The sequence below is a fragment of the Columba livia genome, chromosome 1 (genome assembly GCF_036013475.1).
Source record: "Columba livia isolate bColLiv1 breed racing homer chromosome 1, bColLiv1.pat.W.v2, whole genome shotgun sequence".
Taxonomy (NCBI): Eukaryota; Metazoa; Chordata; class Aves; order Columbiformes; family Columbidae; genus Columba; species Columba livia.
The window spans coordinates 18,461,347-18,487,072 of NC_088602.1; the positions used below are offsets into that span (position 1 = coordinate 18,461,347).

Consider the following 25,726-nt stretch of genomic DNA (forward strand, 5'->3'; position numbering starts at 1 on the left):
TAATACCAGCCTGGAAATAATACCTTATTTAGAAATACAACATACTGCACTTCCACAAGCATGATCTTTGTCCTGTCATGGTCACAGGATGGGATAACCCCCTAGTTAATTTTTTTTGTGTCAGCACTACAAATTTAATGTAATATTCAGACTTTAATAACCAAATCAAGCTGTTTCCCCCTTGATTCTGCTGCAACAGAGAACTGATATTCTTCAAACACAGCATGTTGATGCTGATGGGTTTAATTAGCAACAAACCTTCAGTTAATTGTTCATGCAATAATCACCTACAAAAAGGAGATCCAAGGGGTGATCCATTTCCTTTCACAGTCCCTCAAAAAGGTAACCTCTAAATAATATATCTACAAATTATCAGCAGACATTATCAAGGATACACTATTTCTTAACATGTAATAAAGATTTAATCCTTTAATTCAGATTTGTGAAGTGGAATAAGTGTCATTCCTCAAGTCTGGAAAGCCGTAACACTTTCTGACCCAGACAAACAGGCAACAGCTCCTGGTTATCCAATTTAGCAAGATTACTGTCCAATCAAAGCAAGATTGTAGATTAACATTTCAACCAGCTGTACTTTTATTTTTTGGCACAGAAAAACTCGAAAGCTCTCCTGATGTTTTCCAGTACATGCTCTACCATTTAATATATTGCCCACTTGAAATGAGCGGAGCAACCCCACCACAACTCAGCAGTGAGAAAAAGACCAGCAAGTTAGGTCAAAAACATCCCAAACAGGCAAACATTATTTTTACCTCTCAGGTAGAAACACCATTAAGAAGAGTTCCTGCATTACGTCGTCTCTCTGAAGATGCACAACCACCCCTGATGTCCCTCCGGCGAGGGGCAGAGCCCACTCCGCATGGTGGGAAGGAGAGCAGGGGCAGACAGGGGGGCACCTGATGGGGAACCATGGCAGCTGGAGGGGCCCTGGCAGAAGGCAAAGGATCCACCATTTTCAGAACAACAGGACTAAGTGCTTTCTTCATCAATAGACAGGATTTCTCCAAAGCTTCCTGCTCCCATCAGCCATTTCTCTTCAAAACAGCCTCAACACGTGTCCCACCCCTTGCCTGTAAAAGGGGTAGAAGCCATGGGATGGCCTCTCTTTTCAGCCATTTGTTTCCAGTACTGACTGACTTGGGTCCCTGCTTTTAGCATTTGTTCTGCTGCTTCCAAACACCTTCCAAGTTGTCGCCTCTTCCCTTGTCCAGGCACAGGTCACTCCAGGTCCTCACCGACGCAGACACCTGACCACACTGGGTCCCCTCCAAATGTGCTGGAAGAGCTTGTATCACTTTGTGCTAATAGAAAACCTCCAGAGACATCCCTGGGGGAGCTGTCATGACCCCTCCTGTTCACGCCAGCTCCATGGGACACCAGCCAAGCACCAGCCTCTGGTGGAGCTACTACAACGTCCTCAAGCTGCTGGGCCAAAGGTCCCCTTTTATTCCTTGCTTTGTCACAAAGGAAAAAATGTCCCCCTGTTTTTCTCTCAATGGGAACTACCAGAAGGGATGCTGTGAACTTAGGAGTTAACTTACCTTTACTTTTTCCATTTGCCAAGGTAATGCTTTTGCCCACCGACACCAGTCTTTGATTGACCACACTTTCCATCGTGCTTCTGTTACAACTCCAGCTGCTGCCTTGTGCTCTCTCTGCTTCACACAGCAATTCACAGTGGCTGCCTGTGCAAAGGGCCCTGCTACTTTTCCCCAGGAGCATAAAAGGAGACCAGCTTTCATGCTGCACTGCAAAGGGGACGTGCAGGCACACCAAAGCACTCTCAGCAACTGCACACTCACAGCTGTTTTAGCAAACACCACAGATGCTAAAATGCCACCCAGCGACCACAGAAAGGATGTGCTGCATGTTGGGCCAAGGACTTCATATAGGACTCATCTAGTTCTAGCTGTCTAGAGGTTAAGTGCCTAAAATAAGCACATATGGCCCTGTGTGATCATCAGGGAAGCACTGTAGTGCCTTTTCAGAGATCACAGGACATCCCACCCAGCCTCCACATGCTGTTCCAGATCACAGGTCTGTCTCCTCTAGATCCTGGGTCCTGTCTGCCAGTCCCTAGAGATGCTATAGATCCCATGGGCTGTCTCATTTGACACTGAGGCAACTGAATCAAGCCCCATGGAGAGGCACTTGAGATAGGATCTAGCAACTCCTTTTCACAAAATACATAACTAGCTACATTTAGGAGCTGAATCCCATCCTGCACCAACAGAATCACAGCATCATAGAATGGTTCGGGTTCTACGGGACCCCCCCACCAGGGGTGGTTCATCCTGCAGTGAACAGGACTTAGATTCAGGTTGTAGGCATCTAAAATTAGGTATGGGGAACTATATCCAGATGGTCTCTCGTAGGCATCTACTACCATCAGACTTCCCTACCCTGTCACAGCTGCTTGTTCAGCTTTAAATGTATAGACACCCATATATGCACCAGTTGTCTTAATCCATGACCTGAATGAAATCAAGTGGTAAGCAAAAGATAAATGGGCCCAAATGCTTTTTCTAAAACATCAGCATCTCTTCACCCTTCTGTGCATGAACTACTAATTGAAAAGTCAATGCTCTCTGCCTTAATGTCTGGTGAACATTTGTTTTGCTGTTGTTAAATAAAATCAGGTAAGATTTTTGCTGAATCATTTTGCTTGAATAAACTACACCAGAAGTACACAAAATAAGTCTGTGTTGTTTGGTCACCAGTTTCTTCAGAAAATGTTATGTTTACTCCTTACGGTAAAGCTCAGCCATTAAAATAATCATTTGGTCAGTAAAATCAATTAATATAATTAATAATATATATATAATATAATTAATATCATTTTGAGCAATGAATAAATTCTAGCTTAAAAAATAAGCAAATCAAGAGCCAACTCTTCAACTGCTTAAAACTTTATTTGTTACTTCATACACCTGAGCTACAAAGGCTTGTACAAAAAATAAAATATCACTATGGTTTTACTAATGTTAAAATGGCAGCGTCATATTTTTTAATCTTTTACTGTAAATATGAACAGGGGGAGGAGAACTGTCAATGAATCTACTGAAAGCACTTAACCATTTGGAGATTATGTCATAACTGTTGCAATGAGGATTGACTAGGATATTTTTATTAGGAAATGACACACTTTTCTGCAGAAATGTGTCCCATTTCAGAGAGAAATTCACTGAGAAGAGAACTTCAGATCAAACCCTTCTGCTCTCTCATCCAGAAAAAAAAAACCCAGCCAGCTCTTACTGAACTGAGCAAGGGCCTGACTTTGTCTCCTCCACCTAGTGGGAATGCATCAAACAACAGGGCACTGAGAAAGAAAAAGAAGGGATTACATAAACACACATTCAAACTTCCCTTATCAGCAAAATTCAAAATAAAACACTTGCAGCATCCCCAGCTGCAACAAGGCGTGCAGCAATATGAAGAGATGAACATTTGGGTGGAATGCAAGAACCAAATCCCCCAGCAGAGGAATGAAGTCCATCAGCACGTGGAAGATGCGTGTTTGGTGTGAGAAGCCGCGTGGCTTTTGCAAGATGTTACATGAGGGTACACGGCACTGAGGCGTGGGGATCATGAAGCCCCCAGATAGCACCTTGCAGATTTAGGTCCCTAAGCAATATAAAATGTATTTGCTCTAGTTAAGTGACCTGAGAGCTTGCTTTGACTTCGTTTTTTCCCCCAAGCATTTGCTGTTAATTATGCATTTAAAAATAAGTCTCTCACTTCCCAGAGACTACACGTAAATCCTACTCTCTATTCTTCTAAGGGCCAGATTTTCTGCAAGGGTAAATCAATACAGTTAAAAGTCCATCCGTTGCATTAAAATCAGCACAGCATGACATACGCCTTGGGAGCAGAACAATTCTCCAGATTAATATTTGAAAGAAATCTGGCAGTAAAAAATAATAATAAAATAAAAGTCTATTTTGAAATGCTGCCATTTTTTTAATTAGTGCTGACCACCTCAGTTTCTCCTCTTGGGGTCTGTATGGTTACAGTCGGAGTTTCACTGTCATTCTCCTCGAGTTTTAGTGCAGCGTTGTCCAAGCCAGTGCTGCTGCTGGGCTCTGGCACAGTAGTGGGTTCTGCAGACTCGGTTGGAGTGGAGCAATACATGATGAAGCCCACCATGATGATGAGGAAGGACACGATATAAAGACTTGAAAACTGGCAAAGGAAAGAAACAGATTAAGTCTTGTCTGATGTAAAAACACATAAAAACTGCCTTGTTTTAAGAATGCAAAAGCTACCCTTCCTTTTAAAGATATTTTAATGAGGATTATCAACATAGTCTTTACTCAGGTCTGAAAATCAGAATTCAACAGCTCCATTCACTGAGACTCAAGCTGCTGGCTGGTTTTCTCTGCTTCTCATCCTCAATACTGTTGGACAAGGAGTTTCCTTAGGTGTCCATACAAGAATCTTAACAGAGAGAACAAATGGCTGTAAATACGGTGATACTGAAGGACAGTTGTTTACACACGTGAATGCTGAAACACTGTACCCCTAAGAGAACTTTGTTTCAGCACAGCCAGATATGGTCCTGGCAAGAGATGAATCTCCGTCCTACTGCAAGTCATCACAGCAGATGGTGCTCTGCACAACCCTCTCAACCATCTGCAAGGCTAGATAAATGTTATTACTGGACCAGAACCAGTTTGCTCTCTACACCCAGCAAGTCCTCTAAGAGAGTGAGCCTGGGGCTCCTTTTACAAGATTGGCATTTGTGCTCCAATAGAGTGGCGTGAGGTAAGAGTATGAAATGCCATGATGCAGAAGGCATTTGATCCACTACCATTCACTTGCCTGTTGAAAGTCCAACAATTGCTGAGATCCATCCACCTTGGCAGAAAAATAAATGCTTACTTCATAACATCAGACTCAATAATACAAAGTGTTCAAGTCATCCATGGCCAGGAACACTTCTTCAGCAGATTTGTCAAAATCCTCCCTATTGCCTCTGCCAAACCACAGTGATTGAACAGTACATCCTACATCCCACTGTCAATATTCCATAACCTCCTTAGCTCTCTTAGACGTGCTTGAAAAATGTGTTCTAGTTGATCAAGCAGCAGAGCTGGATGAAATGAATGGTAGGACCTTGACAGTGGACTCTGACCCAAAAAAGACCAAGTCACCTGCAGTTAAGGCATTGAAATTCCTAGCTAGTAGTCACTTGGCTCAGAAACCCTTACACTGCACCATGCAAAAGCAGAAGCAGACTGAACCACACTGTCCCTGTGACACATGGCCTCTCTCCTCACCTTGCTGGCTGGTTGCTTGGAAGAGTTTGGACTCAAGCTTTCACTCTGCACAGGAGGAAGCACCAAGCTCTGAAGATGGAGGCAGCAGCAGTGTTCATGGTCCTACACCTGACCGACCCGTTCCCCTCAGATGGGCAGAGCCTGGTTTGCATCAAGGCATCTGCAGAGCTTCTCCAGCATGCAACCTGAGGCCATGAGTGAACACGCGCTGGTACAAAAGGACATGCGGTGGGTGGGCGAGATGGGGTGGTCACTATAACCCCCAGTGTGTACAAGACAGTAGGTGACTCTGATCCTGCTCAGAATTAATTCCTCCATGAGTGGATACAGTCACCAAGCCAGGGTGCCACAGCCCTTGCAGAGTAGCTGTGATCAAGGTCTGCCTGTGTGTTTGCAGCTATTGTCACTGGTGAACCCTACTGCTCCAACAGACCTTAACTCTTATTTTTTACTTTTCTTTTTTTTTGAGAAGGGAGAGGTCAGTGGTCTTTCCCTGGGTTTGTTTTTGGTATTGGTTTTTAATTCAAATATTTCAGCCATTCATTGCTTTAGACCCTGATTTTAAGTCATACATGTGTAGCTTATATCCCCATACTCACTATCAAGACTAAAGACAACTTGAAATGTTACCAGAGGACTGTAACTCCACCTAGTGTCTGTATTTGCAGTAGACTCCCTTCCATAAGATTTTACACAACAAAAACATTTGGAGATCTTTTTAGTATCTCTTGAGGGATTACAGGTATCTGTATATAATGAGCTCATTAGGAACAAGCACAGCAAAGATTCATTATGCAGTAAAATTTTTTAAAAGGGCTTATCAAGACATATGCAAAATTCACACTACACCTTGAACAGACTGGACTGAGGCTAAAAGGTTGATGCATTAGCAAAACGCTGTGCTTGAGCCAAAGCTTCATGAAGTCCTGCGCTCGGTCCCTGCGGCAGCCGCTGTGTCTGTGCTGCTCAGGCCGCTCTGAACCCCGACAAGCCTTCAGCAGCGTGCTGCAAAATACCTTCTGGTAATGGTGAACAGAAAGTGATTCCTTGCATTATTGTCCATAGATTCCAGTGTCCAGGGTGCTTTTTAACACAGGAAATGTCCTGCCGGCTTTCTTAGCCCCGCAGGTAAAGAAACTATATTATCCATATAGTTTGGCAATAAGATTTTCTACTGCTAAGTGTTATGATAAAAGCAGTGTCAAAATCAGGCTCTCTCCGTTCTCAGTTCCTAGCCTATCTCAGATCACCTGATTACTAAAGATGCTGCGTTATTACTACTACCTTTTTTGCTATTTCATTGTGTCTAACCACAGATACAAGTTCCTACTTCAGGAAATATCGGAAATTCTCTCATAATACAACCCCAAAGTCTTCTCTAATTAATTTTTCCTTTTTGCTACCAGTATACCTCACAGTTAATTATGGGATGATCTCCTCCCAGAAAAACCTCTCCCCAAAATAAGCTAAAAATCCTGAAGAATGAAAGTTTATTATATCCCTTCCAAAACTCTTGCTTACTTCTTCCTCTTTACTGTTATGAATATAAATTTATAATGACTTCTTGAGTTAAGCTACCTGGGTGCCAAAATCCATGTTTGGAAGTGACTTAAAAAGGAGTTTTTTAATTGTTAGAATGTAAATGTGGATCGCTTCCTACATTCATTTTTAATGGACGCTTTGCAGCTTGGAACAAATTTTGGAACTCAGAACAGGGAAGAAAGCTGAGCTAAGAGACTCTTGAAAAGGAAAACGAAGCCATAGTCAGATCCTGCCATTACCAGACCTCCGTGCTGTAAAATAAATTGGCCTTCATTTTCAGAAACAAATCTGACCTAAAAGCTTCTGGCTCTCCATAATGCTGAAGAGAAAGCAACCACATGGAATAATACAAATTAAGTTCTTAAGCAAAGTTCACAAGCTCCTAACTAAGCCCTTTCAGTCACTGAGCAACTGACTCCATTACTCCAATTGCTGTAACAAGTTCAGTTCCCTCAAATGATTCTGGATGAAAAGTGTACAGTGGGATGAAATCTTTTTAGCACTGTCATTTAGCTTGAATAGACACTACCAAACGTATTTTAGAGAGCAATAAAAGTAACTGCCTTTTGGGAGGGCATAAAGAATAATATATTTCTATGCTTTTTTTTCAGTTCCTTTAGTCTCTCCTCAGCAGTAGAACCAAGAAAGCTTGATTCTTCTCCCAAGATGTTGATAATGAAGAGATTAAATTTCTAAAAGAATATAGTGATTTCTAGAAATTAAGCCAAACTGCTCCTCATTCAGACACCAAAATGCCTTTCATGACAGGGAGGTTCAGAAACCTTCTCTTTGGGCACTTGGAGATGAACTAAATGTAGGATACAGCTCCACACAGGGCTCACGGCAACAACCCTACCACTTGAACACCTCGGGAAATCAGTTACTATCTCTTAACTCTAACATAGTCCATGAAGCCTGAAGTTGTTTGAAAATCACTGTCAACCTAATGGTGCGATGTTATGTATATTACTAAGCATGACTCCTCCTGATTGATATTTGCCAACAATTAGCGATACAAGCTGTAGAAATGTACAGATGCAAATTACTGATGAGGGGCTTTTAAGAACGTTATTCTTTATCTACAATTTTGGAGTAAAAACTTAAATTATAGTGAAAGAATGGAGATACTTACTGAATAGGAAAACAGGAAAAGCCCGAAGAACAGACTGTAGAGATCTGCAGTCAGAATCCCCAGGTTGACTGAGGTTGCGCTGGTAAGTTTAATCACCACCGGCATGAAGCTGTACAGCCCAAACATACACAGGGAAAAGGCTGTGAACAGTAATGCTGTAAAACAAGATGACAATTTACTCCTAAGGCATGGAATAGTGTTTTTCAAGAACACTGATATTCTTCAGATGCTTTAAAATTATGCATTTTTATCTTTTAGGATAAGGTCTCCTAAAAGATATAGGAATGTAAATGTAAGAAAAAATGTGGCAGAAATACTTCCTTTCCAAGACCACCTCCTATAGCAAAAATTACTGTATCTATAGAAGAAAGTTCTTGTTCTTTCCTAGTTAACGAAAGAGTTGGCTGAGGAAATTGAGAGTCACATTTCTTAATAATGAACAGTTCTATTAAGGTCAAAATGTGTCACAAAATACATTTCCCCAGTATTTCATTTAGGAAGGACAACAGAAAAACATTCTTCTGATGTTCCAACACCAAACATATCTGTGATGAAACAGGTTTAATTTTTAATCATTTCAACTTATTTTGAAAAATTATTTCACATTATATGTAGAACAGTTTTAATGTTCAACCCTGCAAATCTTATCCCTTTGCTGAGATGAAAAGTTTGAAGAAAGTAAGTTTGTGACAATATAATATGAATGGTGCCTAATATCCGGAGAAAGAAAATGAAAACCTCAGCATTTGAAGTAAATTATTATAACTTTCCAGTGCTCTGTTAAAATGCACATCATTTTGCCAAACACATACCAATTTTCCAGTTCCACTGAATTCTCGCTATCTCCTTATGTTCCACAATGGCTCTAGAATTAGAGAAAATATATGATATACTAAAAAGATTTTTAAAAAGCACAGTGTATTCAGATAGATAATTTCATTACCAGAATATATAAGAAACATTTTGATTAATAACCCCTTATTTTTTTTTGTTTGAAATGTTATTGAATGACACTGACTCTAACATCTATCAAGCATGGAAAAAGACTTCAAAAATTAAAGTGCCTGAAAGTCAAGAGCACTTTTATTTAATTCTTATGCCTTCTTCACAGGCTTTTTCATCCTTCAGAGATTCAGTTTTATTTGATATATCATTTGAGGAAATTATTAATTACAATTATAAGAAAAGAGGAACATAAAATTCACTGGATAGACTCAAGTACATGTAGTCTGGTACTCTAATGTGGTTATTTGTAGGAGTATACACGGCATCATTTTAAACTGAAGTTTTAATATGAAGGACCTCCTGCTAACAATCATCTCCCAAACTTTTCCACAGAGAAAATCCATTAAGAAATATGTTCTTGTGAACAGTCCTCAGCATACTGAGTGTCCTCATGAAGATCAACAAAATCAAAATCACAGCCAAATATCACATGAATTCAATTGTAGGGTTTCAGCTTTAGAATTTCTGTAAGAAGAGTAGTGCAAATAAAAAGCATATAAAATGGATGCTGATCAGCAACAAAAATAAAATTCAGGCAGAAGGACTCCCACACAAGCCAAATGCAGAAGTAACAAAGAATTTATTTAACAACAACAACATCATTTGAATGGTAGACAAGCAATCATCTGTAGAATATTCTTAATTAGTTTTAAAATAAATATTAGATCCTTACAGCTGTAGACCGCTGATAATAGTCCCAAACAAGCCCAACATTCCTAGAAACTCCACTCTGCTCACATTTTTCACAATGTATTCCTCACACACATTAGAAATGGCATACAAAGAAGCAGCAAGAAGTACTAAGACATCTCCAAGCACCACGTCACTACCTGTACAGAAATATTAATCCACAATAAGGATAATGCTACAAACACTTTGTAACTTTCCTTAAAAAGACAAGCAAATTTATTGCTAACATCTTTATCTTCCTCGCAGAGAAGGGGAAAGGAAAGATCTGCTGAGCGTGCAGATGAGCGGTTCGGTGCCTGCACAGGGACTCTGCTACCTGCTCACCTCACCCTGCGCAGTCTCAAATGAGCTAAACCCACCATTTAAATCTCATCCTGACCAAGATGCTGCTGTATAGTCTGGTACAACTCTACTTCTGTTGACTTTAGGCACTGTAGGGACTAAAGAAAATTCCCAGTTAGAGATGCTCTCTTGCCTTTCTGAATATCGTCCCCACTTTTTCAGCACAGCCTGATTTAAGTCTTGCTAAAGCCAGTTTATTGATTTCAGCAGGACGTGGGCTCAGCTTCAGGTTTATGACAGGTCTGAAGTGGGCACTACAGATGGGTGGTATCATGTCCTGCTGTGATTTGTTTACACTGTGCAAATAGGACTCAATGTGATACAATCGCTCATCAAATAAGTGTCATTATGCATCAGCTAAATAGCAAGAGGATCACGGCTGTTTACATCCTTGAATTGATTTAAAATTTCCTTCCCTAAGCCACTTGGCAATCACTAAGAAAATGTGTCTGAAATATGAGGGTAAGCAGTAGTAAGGATACCCAGGTCAGCAAATAAAGTACAACTGCCTTAATGTCTCAGGGAAAGAAGGTTTTTCTCCCTCAGGACTGAGGCATGCATACCACATAGCATTAAAGCTAAACCTCAGTTTGTCTTGATGTCTTACCTACAGTAAGGCCCTAAAATAATGCCAAACAGGCTTATCTCTGCGCTGCCTGATGAAGGCAATGCCCCATTCCTCTTTCCCTGAAATGTGCCTTGCCTCATACCCGCTGGCTCTGGAAATTCAAAATTCGTATTCAAAACAAGATCACTATGATATGGATTGATTTAGGCACCTGTCAGAGAGGACACCTGCCCTCGCCTGTCCCCAGAGCCCAGCCCCCCTCCCGGTCCCCAAGAATCCCCATCTGCCTGCGGCTCCTCTCGCTCCCCCACCGTAAGCCCCAGCTCTCCAGGCTGCAGCCTGTGGGCCTCGGGGACACCTGGGCCATTTCTGCTGGGTCTGCCATGGATAACCTGGGGAAGACAGTTCAGTAACTTCTCCTTTGTTGTCTGTGCTCACAGAAAACTGCCCACCAGAGAAGTCTGGCTGCCAGCAGGCTGATCCAGCGTGAGCAAGACAAGGTTTGCAGGGAGAGGCTGCATCTTTTATTAGACCATCTCACATAATTAGTAAAAGTGAACAAGCTTTCAAGAATGAGGCCCTTTGTCAGGTCTGATGGACAACAGCAAAATTTAAGCTTAGCACAAGTGTTTCTCTTTTAAGGTGGAAAAAATAATCCAAACTTACAAGCAATGAAATTCCAGAGCTCCCTATAAAATCAGCATCTCCACTATCTTCTTGGAAAAGAAACAGATAGCAGTGTGTCTTCTCCTCTTCTCTTTTAAAACAAAACTATTTCCACTGCCCCTGCATTTATTCCTTTCTCCTTTACAGATTAGCCCACCACGGGAGCCACCTCTCTGCTCTTCCCCCCCGTGATAAAGGACTCCTTACCTTTGTTGTCCTCCCTCGCTGTGAAACTATCTGCAATCACCATTGTTGCGACACCCACCACACAGATGCCAACAGCAAGAAAATGGATCAGTTTGTATCTTGCATGGAGAATGAACCACGACAAAGCCATCAGCACAGGAATCCCGCAACAGTCCAGCAGCTGCGTGTACAGAGAAATGGTTTGATTAGAAACCCACCCCAAACTGCATTGCACTATCCTGAAAGCAAATGTACAGGATTTTGTTTTCCACCACCATCAGACGTTAATGAAAGCCACAAAGCAACCCCAGTGGATTTAACAGAGGGGTCAGACCTACATCTTACCATGAAAAGCATTTTGCAACTGAAGGAGGAGCTGGGGCAAGGGGTCTGTTCTCTCCTGGTAGGAGGCCACTGATGTAAAAACTCTTCTAATTATGGACCTTATCAATCTTTGCAGCTTCACAAATTAATGCTAGGATGTTGCTTTGGAATTGCATTGCTCCCTGTGACACCAACACAAGGAGGCAGTTCACCAACATCTCCTTCTCTCCCCGGCAGGTTTGTCTAGCTCGTCTTTCCACTCTGCCTTAAATCTGTAACTAGAATTCAGGGCTCCATGTACATAAAGTAAAAATCTGGAACTACTAAAGGATACAAGTCATTTGATTTCACATTGAAGGGAACAGGGCAAGAATCTGACCCTGCAATTTTGGTTTTGATTTATTTTCCCCAAAAAGCCACACGTGCTGGAAGCCATGTGTAAAATTCATAGAAAGAAGAGAGGTAAGAAAGAACAACCTTCCTAAAGTTACCTTCCCAGTCTTCCAGGTTCCCACAAACGCATGTATAAGCCATCTATGCATTTTTCCTTACTCTGTTAGAGCTGACCTCCCATTAGCCAGAAGCAGGTCACCCACTGTAACTCACCCATGCCCCAGAAGCAGAGACACACAAGGCAGCAGGAGTTTTGAAGCACTTTGGATGAGTTTGCAGACACTGCCCCAAGCAGGCTTAATAGCTAAGGTTCAAGGATGTCCTCACTCCGTAAGAAGCAGTGACACCAACTGCTCTTTCCCTTCTTCACTATCTCCTCTCTGTGTGTTCCTAAAATCCTACATGTCTTTGCCTTGCTGTTAGAGCCACCCATGTTCCACCTGCTCATCCTTTATTACAGAAAATATAAAGAATTAGCTGTGTACTTAATACAGAAAAATATGCTGCAGCATAAGATGGGCATAATGTTCTAGAATAACCAAATAATACCAAAAACACTGAGCTAATGATAATTGGTTTAATATTTAATTCAATAAAATACACTTTGTTTCTGAATTTGTCTGTAGGTAAAAAAGGTGCATTTTCTGACCTGCCTCATTAGAGCGCCATTAAACTATGTAAGGGAACAGTCTATAGCAGAGCATAATCATTATGATCAAGATGAGTCCTTAGTCTTTAATGTTCATGGCCAATTTCTGCCTGCCTAATCACGCAGTCGATTTCTGTGCTGGCTTCTCCAAGTTCAGCCATTGTCCCTGAGGGTTTTAAGCAAACTCCTAAGACTTTCATGGAAAGCTTCGTTCTATAATACTTGTTCATAATTACACATATTAAAGTCCTTCCAGCACAGCATTAAGGAGAGTTAGTACAGATTATATTCTAATCCTTCCACCTATTTGTCTTCATTCCTTGGATTGCCTCCAGCTTGTCCGGTTTGAGAAGTCTGTGCAAAAGCACTCGCCTAGGCTGTGTTAGGAGACATTAGACCCACACAAGTCCTAATGTGTGATACCACGTATTTCAACACAAAAAAGGATCATGCTGTGAGTTTCTATCTAGTCACAGGCCTTTTTCTCTATCTTGCCTTTTGCCTAGACTAAAAAAAAAAACAAACAAAACTTTCGAATGTTTCCTCCGAATTTGACTGTTTTGATTAGCATTAAACAACTGTCAGTTATCTGTTTCTGCAAAACATACAATTTAGCTCTCAAAACTGTTTTTCCACCTTTGGTCTGTATCAGTTCTGTCCCGAGTATGGAACTGTACTTGATCTCTCTGGTGTGAAGTTACAATCATGGAAACTAAGAAATTTTACAAATATTTAAAAGCAACACTTTCACTCCCCTAGTAGCAGACATCTCTTCTGTTAATATGTAAGCTTTCACTCCCCTGTTAATTGAGATGTTACCACATAGCTTTCCAACCTCCAAACAGTTTTTCAACCCCAACAGAAAGAGTAGAACAAAATCCCTTTAAAAACAAACAAACAAACAAACCAACCAAACTTAATTAGGATATAAGGGAGCAGTAGATAATGGGCCAGAAGTTCTTTCAGTAACGTCGGATGGGGAATTGCTGCGTCCAGACCAGTAACATACTGCGGAGCAGCATTGGCCTGGTTAGAGGACTTGCAGCCAGGATGCACAACGCCAAATTATGAAGAACACACCCTGGTAATCTGTTCCACAAGACAACTGCCCTCAGTTACACACAGAAGAAATCTGATTTCCAACTACAGGACCTTGCCTTCCTTTCATCTACTAAGTTACAGAGCCTTTTGGTGGAAAACGCTGTCATCTGTACACGACCAGGATCAAAGAGGTACAAAGCAGATGTAATATCACAATGAACTGTGCCAATGGAACCATTTAAAAGAATAATGCTTCTTTATTCAGGTTTTATGATAGTTACAGCAGTATTGTGGTACTGATTACTGTTGCCAGTAGAGCATCAGCAAACTCTCATCTTATTTAATTGTAGCCTGTATTTTTACAAGGGAAAAGACAGATAACCTGGTGATTTGATTTACAGATGTTTTGACTCAAACCAGGCTTTGGCCACACTGTTTATAGGAGGTTTTAAAGGTAGGGTGAGTAAATTATTAAAAGACATTTTAATACATGGTTAATAAATTACCACAGAGTGTTGGAGGTCAGTGGTTTGCTTATAATTGCCAGCTCCAGACAGCTTTGGGAGCAAGAAAGCTCAACAGCTCTTCTGCTCGCTTCCCTGCACAGCAACTTCAAGCAGCCCCTGGGGGCTCATCCTGTATTTTCTCCTGCTGAGGTTAACACCCTTGCATCAGCTGATGTTCAGTCAATAGCTGCCTATAAAATTCCTGCACCCAAACCATCCATGGAGCAAATGCTAATTGTGCCTGAAAACATGTCAACAACATGAAACCACAGCTATGCTGCTTGTTTTGGGCTATGAAATATGTGGTCACAGACAGAAACATGCTGGTAGCAACAGGCGTCCCTAGCATTGCCTCAGCGACAGCCAAACAGAAAGAATTTAGTTGTGGACCAAAATCGTTTTCTTTATTTATGGAGAAATGAGAGCTGCCATCCCAATGTTATCTCTATAAAAATCTCCCAAGCTCTTCCGTGCAATGTTAGTATTTGATAACTAAAGGAAAATCAGCTTTGCTTTTGTGTGCATGTGTGAGAAAATACATGGAAGTTCCTTGCTGAGCTGAGAAAACTCATCTTTGAAGATAAGTTTCACAGGGCTGAACTGAAGTTCCAGCAGCCAGCATTTTAGCAGTGATTGCCCTGTATTCAGGAAGGTGCCATATGCTCCTGCGTTGTTGTTATGCTCCCTGGGCATCCCCTCACAGCCACGACTGCAGACAGACCATCAGGTTGGGTGCTCCGAACCACAGGGTCTGATGTCACTGCAGAACTGCTTGCTGCTGGCTGAGAGCAAATGCCTTGTACCTGAGTAAATCACAGGCTTGTTTTGTCCTTTCTGGCAGCGGTGAGAAATGGGTGACTTCAGAGTATGTGCAGGAAATCTTCCTGCAACAGGCAATTACAACAAATTCACAACTACCGAACTGACACTGAAGAAGCTTGTCTGAAGTTACCACACTGGATGAAGGTTCAGCAAATGCTCAAGTTTGGCAATTGACCAGGACAACCTACTGTATTCTATTCTTTCTTAACTTCTACAAAGGAAGTTAAGAAAGAATAGATTAAGTAAATCCTGGGAACAGCTTTACTACTTCTGAGAACTTGGATCAAAGTCCTGGCATTTTCAGCTGTAAAGTATATGATCAAACAGTGTCTTGATTATCAGCTTAACTTGATCTTAAGACTGAAATGTGTCACTCTTAAAGCTTTGATTTCTTAGGCATCATTTGTAAGGAAATTAAAGGTCTAATCAGTCATAACACATAAGTATGAAGTGGAAATGTGACAATAATAATCCATCAGGCACTTGTTACTGGTCTTTAAATAGTGCAAGGAAAAGTTACCGCAGTTCTCCAAAAGCGAGCCTGGACAACAAGAGCTTATTGCTTTACAAGTAATTCTTTTAAATATTAACCCTTGTTACTTTGACTCTATAAAACACTGACAACTAATCACTCCTTTCCAACTAACAGACAATTCTGTATGATACGTTATATTTTTACTCAGATAAGCAGAGCCACGATCCCAGCCGTGGATCCACCATGGGTAGGAGCAGGCGTGGGCTGGCACGGCCCCGGACACACTCCCTCCTTCCTTCTGCACCATCCCCTCCCTTGTTCCAGCAGCACCTGTGGAACTACAAGGTGAGCTGACTTGGGCCTGACACAGCTCGCCAACAGGCCAGCAAAACACAGGGTTTACTCTGACTTTGCCCAGCGCCCTAAGCCAGTTTGCTCAAGGGATTTGCCTGTGCAAGCTCAGGAGCATGCAGTCAGAGGCAGGAACATTTCCAGCAGCTTATGTCTGTACAGGGTGACAAAGAAACCACAGCTTTAGCCCTCCTGCTCATAGAACTATTTCAGAACACAAGATTTATGGCAGTGCAGTGATGCAGCACCAAGCACTGGCATTGCAGAGGGTGTTCACGGTCACTGCAGGAGCCTGGCATGCTGACCTCCCTTCCACCTCTGCCAGAGAGGGGCCTGAACTGCAATGCCACATCCAAAAGCCACAGGCGTGATCCCTTGCTGCGTAATCAGCAACACCAGCTAATTATCAGTGTGTCCTCACGTGTAGGGTCACGTCTCACAAACCTTAACCCTCAGCTTCTGGGACTAGGCAAGAGATATATGTTGTCTCATCAGCAATAACATGAGCTGAGTGAGTGTTATCCTGTCCTAAATCTTTATTTTGTGTCAGAAGAAAAACCTGAGTGGCTCTCAGCAAACTCTTAGAAGTGCTTTCTATCAAAATAATTAGAGGTCAACTCAAGAGCTGGCACTGGGTAATACCAGCCAATTTTCTCTACTTCCTGGAAATGTTATTCATGATGCAGGATGCTCTTCTCTGTACTGCAGAGAGAAAATAGATACTGGAAAGCTTTTTCAGGCTTAAATAGCTTCTCTGTCTGTCCTATGAAATGCATTTCAGAAACCAGTCCAAAACTGTAATAAAAGCAACAGTTCAAAAAGAGAGATCGATCCTTACCTGCACACTTGTGATGCTCGTGTATTGGTAGGCTTTTACAATCATGTAATTGGCTTCAACATCAGCCAGTCCCAACAAAATATACTTCCACCACCTCAGTTTTAAAATTTGCCAAATACTGTCATGGCCTGTTTAGAAAAAAGCAGCAATTAATAGGTATTTATTTCCAACCAAATGTTGCACAGGAATCTTACTTTTTGGAAGCATAAGTAATACTGAGATGTTTGACTTTGGTTGCCCCTGCTTAAGAAAGATACAATAACAGCAAAATGCATCTGGAGGAGACAACACAGATAGTGAAAAGCACAGAAATTCTTCCACGTGAGGAAAAAAAAAGCAACAAGACTAGAGTTGTTTAAAGAGTAAATTAATAAGAATAGGAGGAATATTAAATAGCCTCTAGCAAAGGAGCTTGTTACAACAAAGCTGATTTTCTCTAATGCAACATAGGACTTGAAAACAAAAAGCACACAGTTTAAAACATATATTAAATGAAATCCAATTAAATACACATTCAGCCTGTGAAATTCAATTCCATGTGTCGTTACAAGACAGGAATTTCAGCAAGAACTTAAAAAAAAACTAGGAAAAGTATTAAGTTCTTCAGTTTCAAAATCTGAAAAAGGAAAAGTTAAAAAAAAACACTATGAATGAGAATCTCCCATCCCATATTTCACATACCAGTCCTAAATACCAGTGCTGTTGTATAAACTAGAAGAACCAAAGAATAGTTGATAAAACTTTGAAGCATTGGAGTATCCGTGTGGTATTTTTCTGCTAAGTACTGGCTTGTAACAGCAGTCCCACAGATAAACAAGGATAGCAGCTGGCTCATAAGCACTGTTTTCCAAATATTCCTGTGAATATAAAAAACAACACAGCAAGCTTAGAATTAAACACTCATTTAAAAAAATATATTCACTAGTTGTACACAGAAAAAGCCATTTTTTAGATTGATAGGGAACACAAAAATTAAGAAGTGTCAATGTTGTTCTGACTTACCAGTAAGCAGGGTTTCATCTGCACAGAAGATCTAGTCTGACCTCATGACAGCCATATAATAAAGCGAGGCCCATTCAAACCACTAGTGATGGAGGCTGCAATAATTTGCAAGGATCTTCAAGCAGCTCACCTGGGCAGCCTCAAACCAATAGCAGGATCTAGTCTCATCAAGGATTTTGATACAAATGGGCTGAGTTAAATCCTTCATCCTCTACTGAGTCCTGTTCTGGCCTGGGTCAATTGAAATTTGCAACAGGGAGCTAAGGCAGGACTGACTGCCTTCAGGATCTTCCAAGACCCGAGTCTTTGAAAGTGAGCTGAGTTCCTAAGCTGGGCTGTGCTAAGGAAATACAAAAGCACTGATCACAGAATCATAAAACAGCCCAGGTCAGGACCTCGAAAGATCATCGGGTCCAACCTTTCACGGGAAAGGGACGCCTGGATAAGATTATCCAGCATCCTGTCCAGTCACATCCTGAAAACCTCCAGTGATGGGGACTCCACCACATCCCTGGGGAGATTGTTCCAGTGATTTATTGTTCTCGCTGTAAAAAAAAAAAAAACAAAAACAAACAAAAAATCTTTTTTGTAGTAAGAATTGTTATCATTAATATTTCTTGTGGATTTTTTTCTGCTGTATTCCATCACACCCTGCTGCAATATGTAATAGAGGATGGAGTTAAGAGCACATTTTGGCCAAAGATCATGTTAATGTTTACTACTGCTTTTAAGTCCAACCCACAGCTGGGGTGGGGGGGGGGGGGGAAACTCATACTCTTTTAGTAGTAATTCTTCACCTATTACAAAATGACTTTAAGGTAGCAAATACCATCTCACCCACCTATGCTGTGCAACCCAGCTGTCAGTGAACGAGAAGAGCGTGTCCAGGGGTGCTAAAGCCAAGTACAATCATAGAGCTGATCCCTCATTTCAGAAGGGAAACATCTTTGCATGGATTCTAATTCAGCTGCATGAATCCTGTTTTCAAGTCAGCAGGACACCAAAGCTCTTCTAACTTTAAAAATGCTGCTAGGCACGTTTTTCTCTCCAAGTTTTGCTCTCCAGAGATAGCAAATCTCTGCAAAGTCCAGCCAGGCTGCACTTCCAAGAGATTCGAACCCCATGTTTTGCTACAGCTTGCCTTGCACATCCCAGCAACGGTACACATCCACGTTTTAAGTACTCATATATCATGTGTCAATCTTGTAAGGTCCTATCTGACCATGTATGAATAACTCTTTCTGGTGCATCAAAGAACAAACGTTCTCATTCCTAGCATTCTGAACACAACAGAGACCGTGTTTCAGCTAGAAATTTATCATGGCTACTTTAAACCACAGTATTAACTGTAAACAGTGCTGTAAAATACATATATGTATATATATATTTGGATTTTTTTTTAATGGTAAAAGAACCTTTGAAGCTACCTCACATCTGTTATATTTAATTTCTTTTTATTCCGGTCAAAGATCCAATTGTATGATTTGGTGAACAAATCAGCAATATCATGACACATTCTGGCAAATCATTCTGACTGATGCCAAAATGTCGTTTTATGTTCACCTAAATAATTAATTTATTCGGGTGTCATTAAGAAGAATGTAACATAGGTTAGCTAAAATTTCCAGGATGAGACTACCTCTTCACTCAAGCAGACATGGACGAAGGCTCCAGCCCACTCTTTGCCAGCCCTGTGAACTTTGGCTCCTTTGCAGGAAAGCAAAACAGAAGAACAATTGAAATTTCCAAAGAAGAAATAACATGGCAAACACCACAAGAAAAATGTGGTTTGGGACACTTAAAAAAAACACATACATATTTTTTATGATTCAAATTAGGAGTTTCTTGCTCCCAAATAGCCAAAAATGTTTCTTCTTCACTCTCGGTGCAGAAAGCACAGAGCAAAGCCTTCAGTGATTTACTGGACTGAACTCAGGCTGCGCTTGGAGCCGCAGGGACAAGGGTGCAGCGGTTGGGATCAGACCTGTGCAGAGGTGTCACTGGGCAAAACCACTGCAGTTTTACTGGAGCAAAGCTGGGAAGCCTGTGTAGTCCACGAAACTAATTTTGTTCATCAATACATTACCAGGAGAGGTTACAGCTGCCTTGGCTGGTCGAAGCCCTGCTCTCCCAGATGCAAACTCCCCTGCACCCATCGTGCAGGTGGTGCCAGAGATGGGCAGAAGCCGGGCAACATTATCCCACAAGCATCTGGCTTGTTCAATGTGAACTTCTGTGGGGCAAGGTTTTAAACGTTTTCCCCCAGGATATGACAGGCAAGAGGTAGCTTTGCTTCTCCCAAATCACAGCACCCCCCTCTACAGCACACGCCTGGACTCTCCATGCGCTGGCAGACCAGGCAACAACCATGTTCCTGTGAGAGGGTAAAAGAGGAAAATCTGCCGCTGTTCAAATTTGCTAATGATCAATCAGATTCAATCATCATTCGTTAAAAACAAGAAAGACCTGTTCGACCCCTTACAGTGGAATAACACCGCTAAGCTGACGCTCAGCTTTTCTAATAACTATGTGTCTCCAGTTCAAAGTACCTCGGCAATTATCTCCTTATGGCTTTTGCGTATGGAAGACAGGCAAGTCCAGAACCTACAGAACTGTTTGCCTAGTGGTCACTGCACCAGCAACTGTTGCTATTTAGTTAATGTATGTCCCAGCAGCCCTACAGCATTTACTTCTGCAGTTACCCAAGGCATCTGACAAGGCAAGCAGCTTCATTCTGCATCATTCCCTTTATTTTTCTCTATTTCAGGGATTTTTTTCTTCGCTGAATTGAACAGATTCAAAATTGGACTAGATGATTTTTCGAGGTCCCTTCCAATCCCTAACATTCTGTCATTCTGTAACAACATTAAGATGAAAAAAGCCACATAAAGACACTGTTCACTGGCAGTGGGAGGCTGCCCTCAAAAAACGTCCTTTGTGAATCCCAAAGCACTACATTTCTGGCAACTTCCTCAGCTGCATGTAGAAGAACAGCCCCTTGCCCAGACCTCCCGCAGCACCAGGGGCAAGCCTCAGCACGAAGCACCAATCCTTTCCCTTCTCACCCTTTGCCAAGGTGCCAAAATTAATTTATTCAAATTGCAAAGGTGATGCCATGTTCCCAGTGCAACGCACTGGGCTCAAGGCAGTTGGAACACAGCAAAAAGACCCTCCTTTAAGGCTCAAGAGCATTATTATATCAGTGCCTGTTAAATTTCCATAGTAAATTTTAAGAAGTGTTTGACCCTCTGCAAAACTTGAGAGCCAACTTTAAATCTACTGGTTTCATTTTGCAAGACAATTTCTTGTAAGAAAAATGCTTCGAATACATGAAGTTCCATTCATTCCAGTATTGACATGAGGATTGATGACTGTGATTTTCTTATTAATAATGTATCATCATTTTTTTTGCAGCATATTAATTATTAACTTTTCTGTGTCAGACCTCGATCCTCTCTGCTCTTTCTTTTAATGCATTGGTAAGGACTAAACCACTTTGGACTCTCAGATGATACAAGGTAAGTGGTCTGAAATAGCCTTTTAGTTTTATAGTTTAGGATTTGTTGTTGTTGTTGTTTTTTACTGCTTGGTAATTGGCTACTAAGTAAATGTTTCTTCTCATCCTTCAGCCACTATATCCTAGCTAGCTATATCTACAGCTATGAGAAACACTAAGAAATATTTTGGATTTTTAGAACATGAAAGTTTGCCACAAATCAGTGTAAATCTAACACTGAACAATGTGCAGCTCTCAACACCATGAGAAAGTCAGGCTGGCCTTCTTTTGCATAAGAAAAATACCCCAAGATATTAAAATACAATCAAAGTCTATATCGGAGGATGTTACAGAAAATCTAATGAGCCCACAGTTAATAATTTTACTGTCTATTAGTTTAATAAATCCTATATAGTTTTTTTTCATTAAAATACAGCTTTTACAAAAATAAATTTACTTACGCCACCAGTTAAACACTAACAAGCAAAGCCTGGCAAGGGCAACACTCTTCGCACAGTTTACTTGCATTTCAGCTTTAACTAGTGAACCCTTCCTGAACGGGGGGGAGAACATTTCACTTGAATAATTTCACATTTTCATGCAAGTAGTTACAGGACAATGCAGGTTCAGACTGAAGCCGTATTCCAACATGATTAGCAGATAGCTTGGGACAGGAAGAAGATATTTTTAAGAACTAACATTTTCGGAAGTTAGTGTTTCAGTGTTCTGCTTTGAAACTGAAGTGAATTTCATTTGTAATAGGTACGAAACAGAAAATAAATACTCTGTGTTTCAGGAACCAGGAAGCACACTTTCTATTGGTTTTACTAAAAAAAAAAAAATCTAGCTTATTACATACACATATTAAATCTTTTTATGACTCAGAAAGGCCTCTAAGAAAACAGCAGTAGCTGAACCTCCAGCCACCTGGGGAAAAAGAAAAAAGGGGGGGAAGAAAAAAATAAATCAATTGAGTATCTCAGACAAGACTTTGCAGAACTCGGTAAGAGCTCTTTATTTTCTTTCAAGTAGCATCAATAGACTTGGTAGAGCTGTCTGGCAACATTCTGGCAATAGTGGAGCACAGGCGAAGTTACAGAACAACTCAACAAGTTCCTATCTTGTCTTTTTGGGCATTCCTGACAGGCAGGAGGAAGGAAAAGCGAAAATCTTATAACCAGAAGAGAAAGGCACGCTTTACCATCTGGAATAAGGCTGTGAGGCTGGCAGGAGAGCCAGCGCCTCCCAGTCATCAGTTGAGGATACTGGATGTAATAGTTATTAGAAGCCAAACCTAGAGCCCCAAAAATGCCTTTTAAACAGATTTCACACCTCCCCCCCACCCCGATGGAAACTGAAGGTGTGAAGGAACAGAAGCTCTTAGAGGCTGCAAGTCAGAGGGGGTGGTTCTGCTCTAACTGAAGGCAGCAATGCACAAGTACCAGCTCTGGGACACACGCGACTCCTGCACAACTTGGCAGGTTTTTTTCCCCAAGTTTTCCACGCCTAACCCGCACTCACGTTTTAAGTGATTTACTTGAACGGGCCTCTGTCCTAAACTGATTCAAGGAAAGAGGCAAAAGGGATATTGTTCATTCTGAACTCCAAACCACATCTCAGCTACTTTGTTCTGTTATCTTCTGTGCCCTCCACGACCTGTTCTTCACAACAATGTTGATAAAAGGGTACAGAGCAGATAAAAGTACAAAAAAAATAGGAAATAGATAAGAGTACAAAAAAAAAAAAAAAAAAAAATTCTTAAATCAGAATCACTAAGAAAAAAAAAAAAAACAAGTGCATATGTGCATACGTGAGATTACAGTCTTAGTTTGGCAAAACCAAGCACACCACTCGCTAACTGCACACGTATCTTGGCTGCAGTGCCTCCTCACGCTCTCACACCAGCAGCTCCAGGCTGTGCACTCGCTGCCCCGCCGCGCTCCAGCAGCAGCAGCCAGAGCATCCCGGCCGCTGCCCGCCGGCCCCCGCTCTGCCCCGGGCCCGGCAGCTCTACCGGCCCCACGCCCCGAGGGTCCCCCCGCGCCGCTGGCTCGGGCGGCACCGCGCGGCTCCTCCCGGCGGCACCGATGAGCCGCCGCGTCCTGGCCGCGTTACCGGCCACGCCGCCGAAGATGGTTTCCTTCCTCCCTCCCTCCCTCCATCCCTCCCTCTCTCCTGCGGCCCGAGGGGAGCGACTCCGGCCCTGGACACGGCCCCCGCGGCCCCGGGGACGGGCGGGCAGGGCGGCGGGCGCTGCCCGGCTCCACGTGGAGGCCGGGGACTCACCGGGTGCAGAGCCTGGCCTGGAGCTGCGCCAGCAGCCGACGCGGGCGGGAGGCGGCGGCCCCGGGCGGCGCCTCAGCCCCCGGTGGCGTCTCGGTCTGGACCCCGGGAGCAGCGGCCGCCGCAGGGGCAGCAGCGGGCGGCGGCGCCCCGTCCGCGGGCGGCTCGGCAGACGGCTCCATGCCACGGCACAGCCCCGGCCCTGCGCCCGCCGACAGAAACGGAGAGATGGATGGAAGGAAGGCGGGCCCGGCGGAGGCGGCGGGCGGTGCTGCCCGGCAGGGAGGAGCGGCGGTGCCGGGCCGCGGAGCTGAGCTTTGTGCCCACCGAGGGGCCGCCCCCGGGAGGGGCCCGGCTCGGCCTGGAGCGGGCGGCGGGAACGGGGATGTGGGGCGTGCCCCGGGGTGCCGCTCGGGTTGCTTCCCCCGGCCCCGCAGGTTTCCCTTCCCTCGCGGGCGCAGGTGAGAGCAGAGCAGAGGAGCAGCCAACGCCAAGCTCATGTTCCTGCTCCCCAGCCCAGCCAACCTGCGGGGCTGCCCGGCCCAGCCTGGCGCTGCGGTGCGTGTCCCTGCCGGGCCACTCCGGCCACGGCCACACCGTGGGCCTCGACCCCCAGGACAGGTGGCGGCCTGGCTGCGGCTGCCCTCATGTGCAGGCACTTCAGGTCTCATCTTTCTGCCAGTTACATGAGTCAAAGTTACTCTAAACCCTTAAATTTTACCTTGTCCCAGCTCTGTGCACAGCCTTCAGCTCCTCTCTAGGGCTTCAGCTCCCACCTTTTTGCTGACAACTCCCATTTTCAGGGATTTACCTCGTCCTGTTTTTCTTCACCCACATCTCAGCTGAACTAACCTGGGGAATTTGGGGCATTTTGCATGCCCTGGTGCCCTCACACTTTTCATTATGCTCTGTATGTGTCGCAGGTGATGGAATCAAACCCCAGAGGTGCCTTCAGCAAGAACAATCTCCTGCCCTTGTTGATGAAATGTTTGCGGCTGTCCTGGCTGTGCCAACAGCCTCTCTGCCACAAGACTGAGAAGCAGACTGCCACTTCCCAGGGGCCAGGCGCTATCCACTGCGCATTGGCTACATGGGAGGGGGCTGGTCCCCAAATCTCCTCTTTGACTCTGCCATTGTGTAATATTAAATCTGCAGGTCAATACAAGAAAAACATGTAAGAACATTTTATGTCTTAAAAGAGCATTCATAAATGTACTTGAATATTTATATAAACATGTGTTTATATAAATATACAAGTATATTTATATGTAAGTATATTGATATTTTATGTATTTTCCTTCACCTGTATAACAGTTTATGCATTTTTTTAATTTTGAATTTCTAATCAAATAAAAATCCCACTGTGACTCCTGCAGGAAATCAGTCTGTCAAGATTAGTGTCAGTGTTATTTTGTGTGTAATAGCTATGAGTCAGGTCATGCTGGTCATGAGTTTTCATAACCTAAAATAAAAACAAGATTAAAGAAAAAGAAACAGAACTATCAGAACCTGCACATTTCATCATATCTGAGCTCCACATCTGTGGTACTATTATCTTCACCTTCAATTTTTTTCATCTTGTGCCCGCAATCTGCTCCCAATTCTCCTAAAATGGAGAATCATGTCTTTGGTGCTTTTTGTCTCCATTTAAGCTCAGCTCTTGGAATTCTTTGCAACAGATAGGTTGCAGAAAAGAGAGCCACTGCCAGGCTGGAGCTTTACACCGGAGCTGCTCAGCTGTGTACTGCTAAAATATGAAACAAAGCAGTAAGTTCAAACAGGCAGGGACCTCTTTTTAATTTAATTTCTTTAACCAAAATTTGTTGAAGTCTAGGAAGGAAGGAAGTTAGGAAGGAAGTTAGGAAGTTAGGAAAGAGAGAAAGAGAGAGGAAGGAAGGAAGTTAGGAAGTTAGGAAGGAAGTTAGGAAGTTAGGAAGTTAGGAAGGAAGGAAGGAAGTTAGGAAGGAAGGAAGGAAGTTAGGAAGGAAGGAAGTTAGGAAGGAAGGAAGTTAGGAAGGAAGTTAGGAAGGAAGTTAGGAAGGAAGGAAGTTAGGAAGGAAGTTAGGAAGTTAGGAAGGAAGTTAGGAAGGAAGGAAGTTAGGAAGGAAGGAAGGAAGG

At 42.7% G+C, this 25,726-nt stretch overlaps 1 protein-coding gene and 1 long non-coding RNA gene across 3 annotated transcripts; one reads left to right on the forward strand and one right to left on the reverse strand.

Moving 5' to 3' along the window:
* Window positions 1-2,911: 2,911 nt before the first annotated feature.
* Window positions 2,912-23,923, reverse strand: SLC35F2 (solute carrier family 35 member F2). Of its 2 annotated transcripts, none has more exons than XM_065048815.1 (8): window positions 23,612-23,923; window positions 17,509-17,684; window positions 16,828-16,955; window positions 11,450-11,609; window positions 9,650-9,806; window positions 8,784-8,836; window positions 7,972-8,126; window positions 2,912-4,200 (listed from the first exon to the last, which is right to left on the reverse strand). In XM_065048815.1, the coding sequence occupies exons 1-8, from the start codon at window positions 23,788-23,790 to the stop codon at window positions 3,979-3,981; spliced, it is 1,230 nt and encodes a 409-aa protein (XP_064904887.1). In that variant the 5' UTR covers window positions 23,791-23,923; the 3' UTR covers window positions 2,912-3,978. The 2 variants fall into 2 exon arrangements, with proteins under 2 accessions (XP_064904887.1, XP_064904892.1); XM_065048820.1 differs by lacking the exon at window positions 23,612-23,923 and adding an exon at window positions 17,830-23,044.
* LOC110358073 (uncharacterized) lies at window positions 20,997-25,726 on the forward strand. The gene is made up of 3 exons (XR_010469576.1): window positions 20,997-21,136; window positions 21,244-21,347; window positions 24,532-25,726. It is a non-coding gene; the product is annotated as an uncharacterized LOC110358073 (long non-coding RNA).

What these genes read in the sequence shown, in the direction of transcription:
- SLC35F2 (XM_065048815.1), bottom strand. Translation starts at nt 23,790, where the DNA reads ATGGAGCCGTCTGCCGAGCCGCCCGCGGACGGGGCGCCGCCGCCCGCT. An exon ending in CAGGCCAGGCTCTGCACCCG is followed by an intron (nt 17,685 to 23,611) that starts GTGAGTCCCCGG and finishes TTATATTCACAG; the next exon opens with GAATATTTGGAAAACAGTGC. An exon ending in TTTTCCTGTTTTCCTATTCA is followed by an intron (nt 4,201 to 7,971) that starts GTAAGTATCTCC and finishes TTCCTTTGCCAG; the next exon opens with TTTTCAAGTCTTTATATCGT.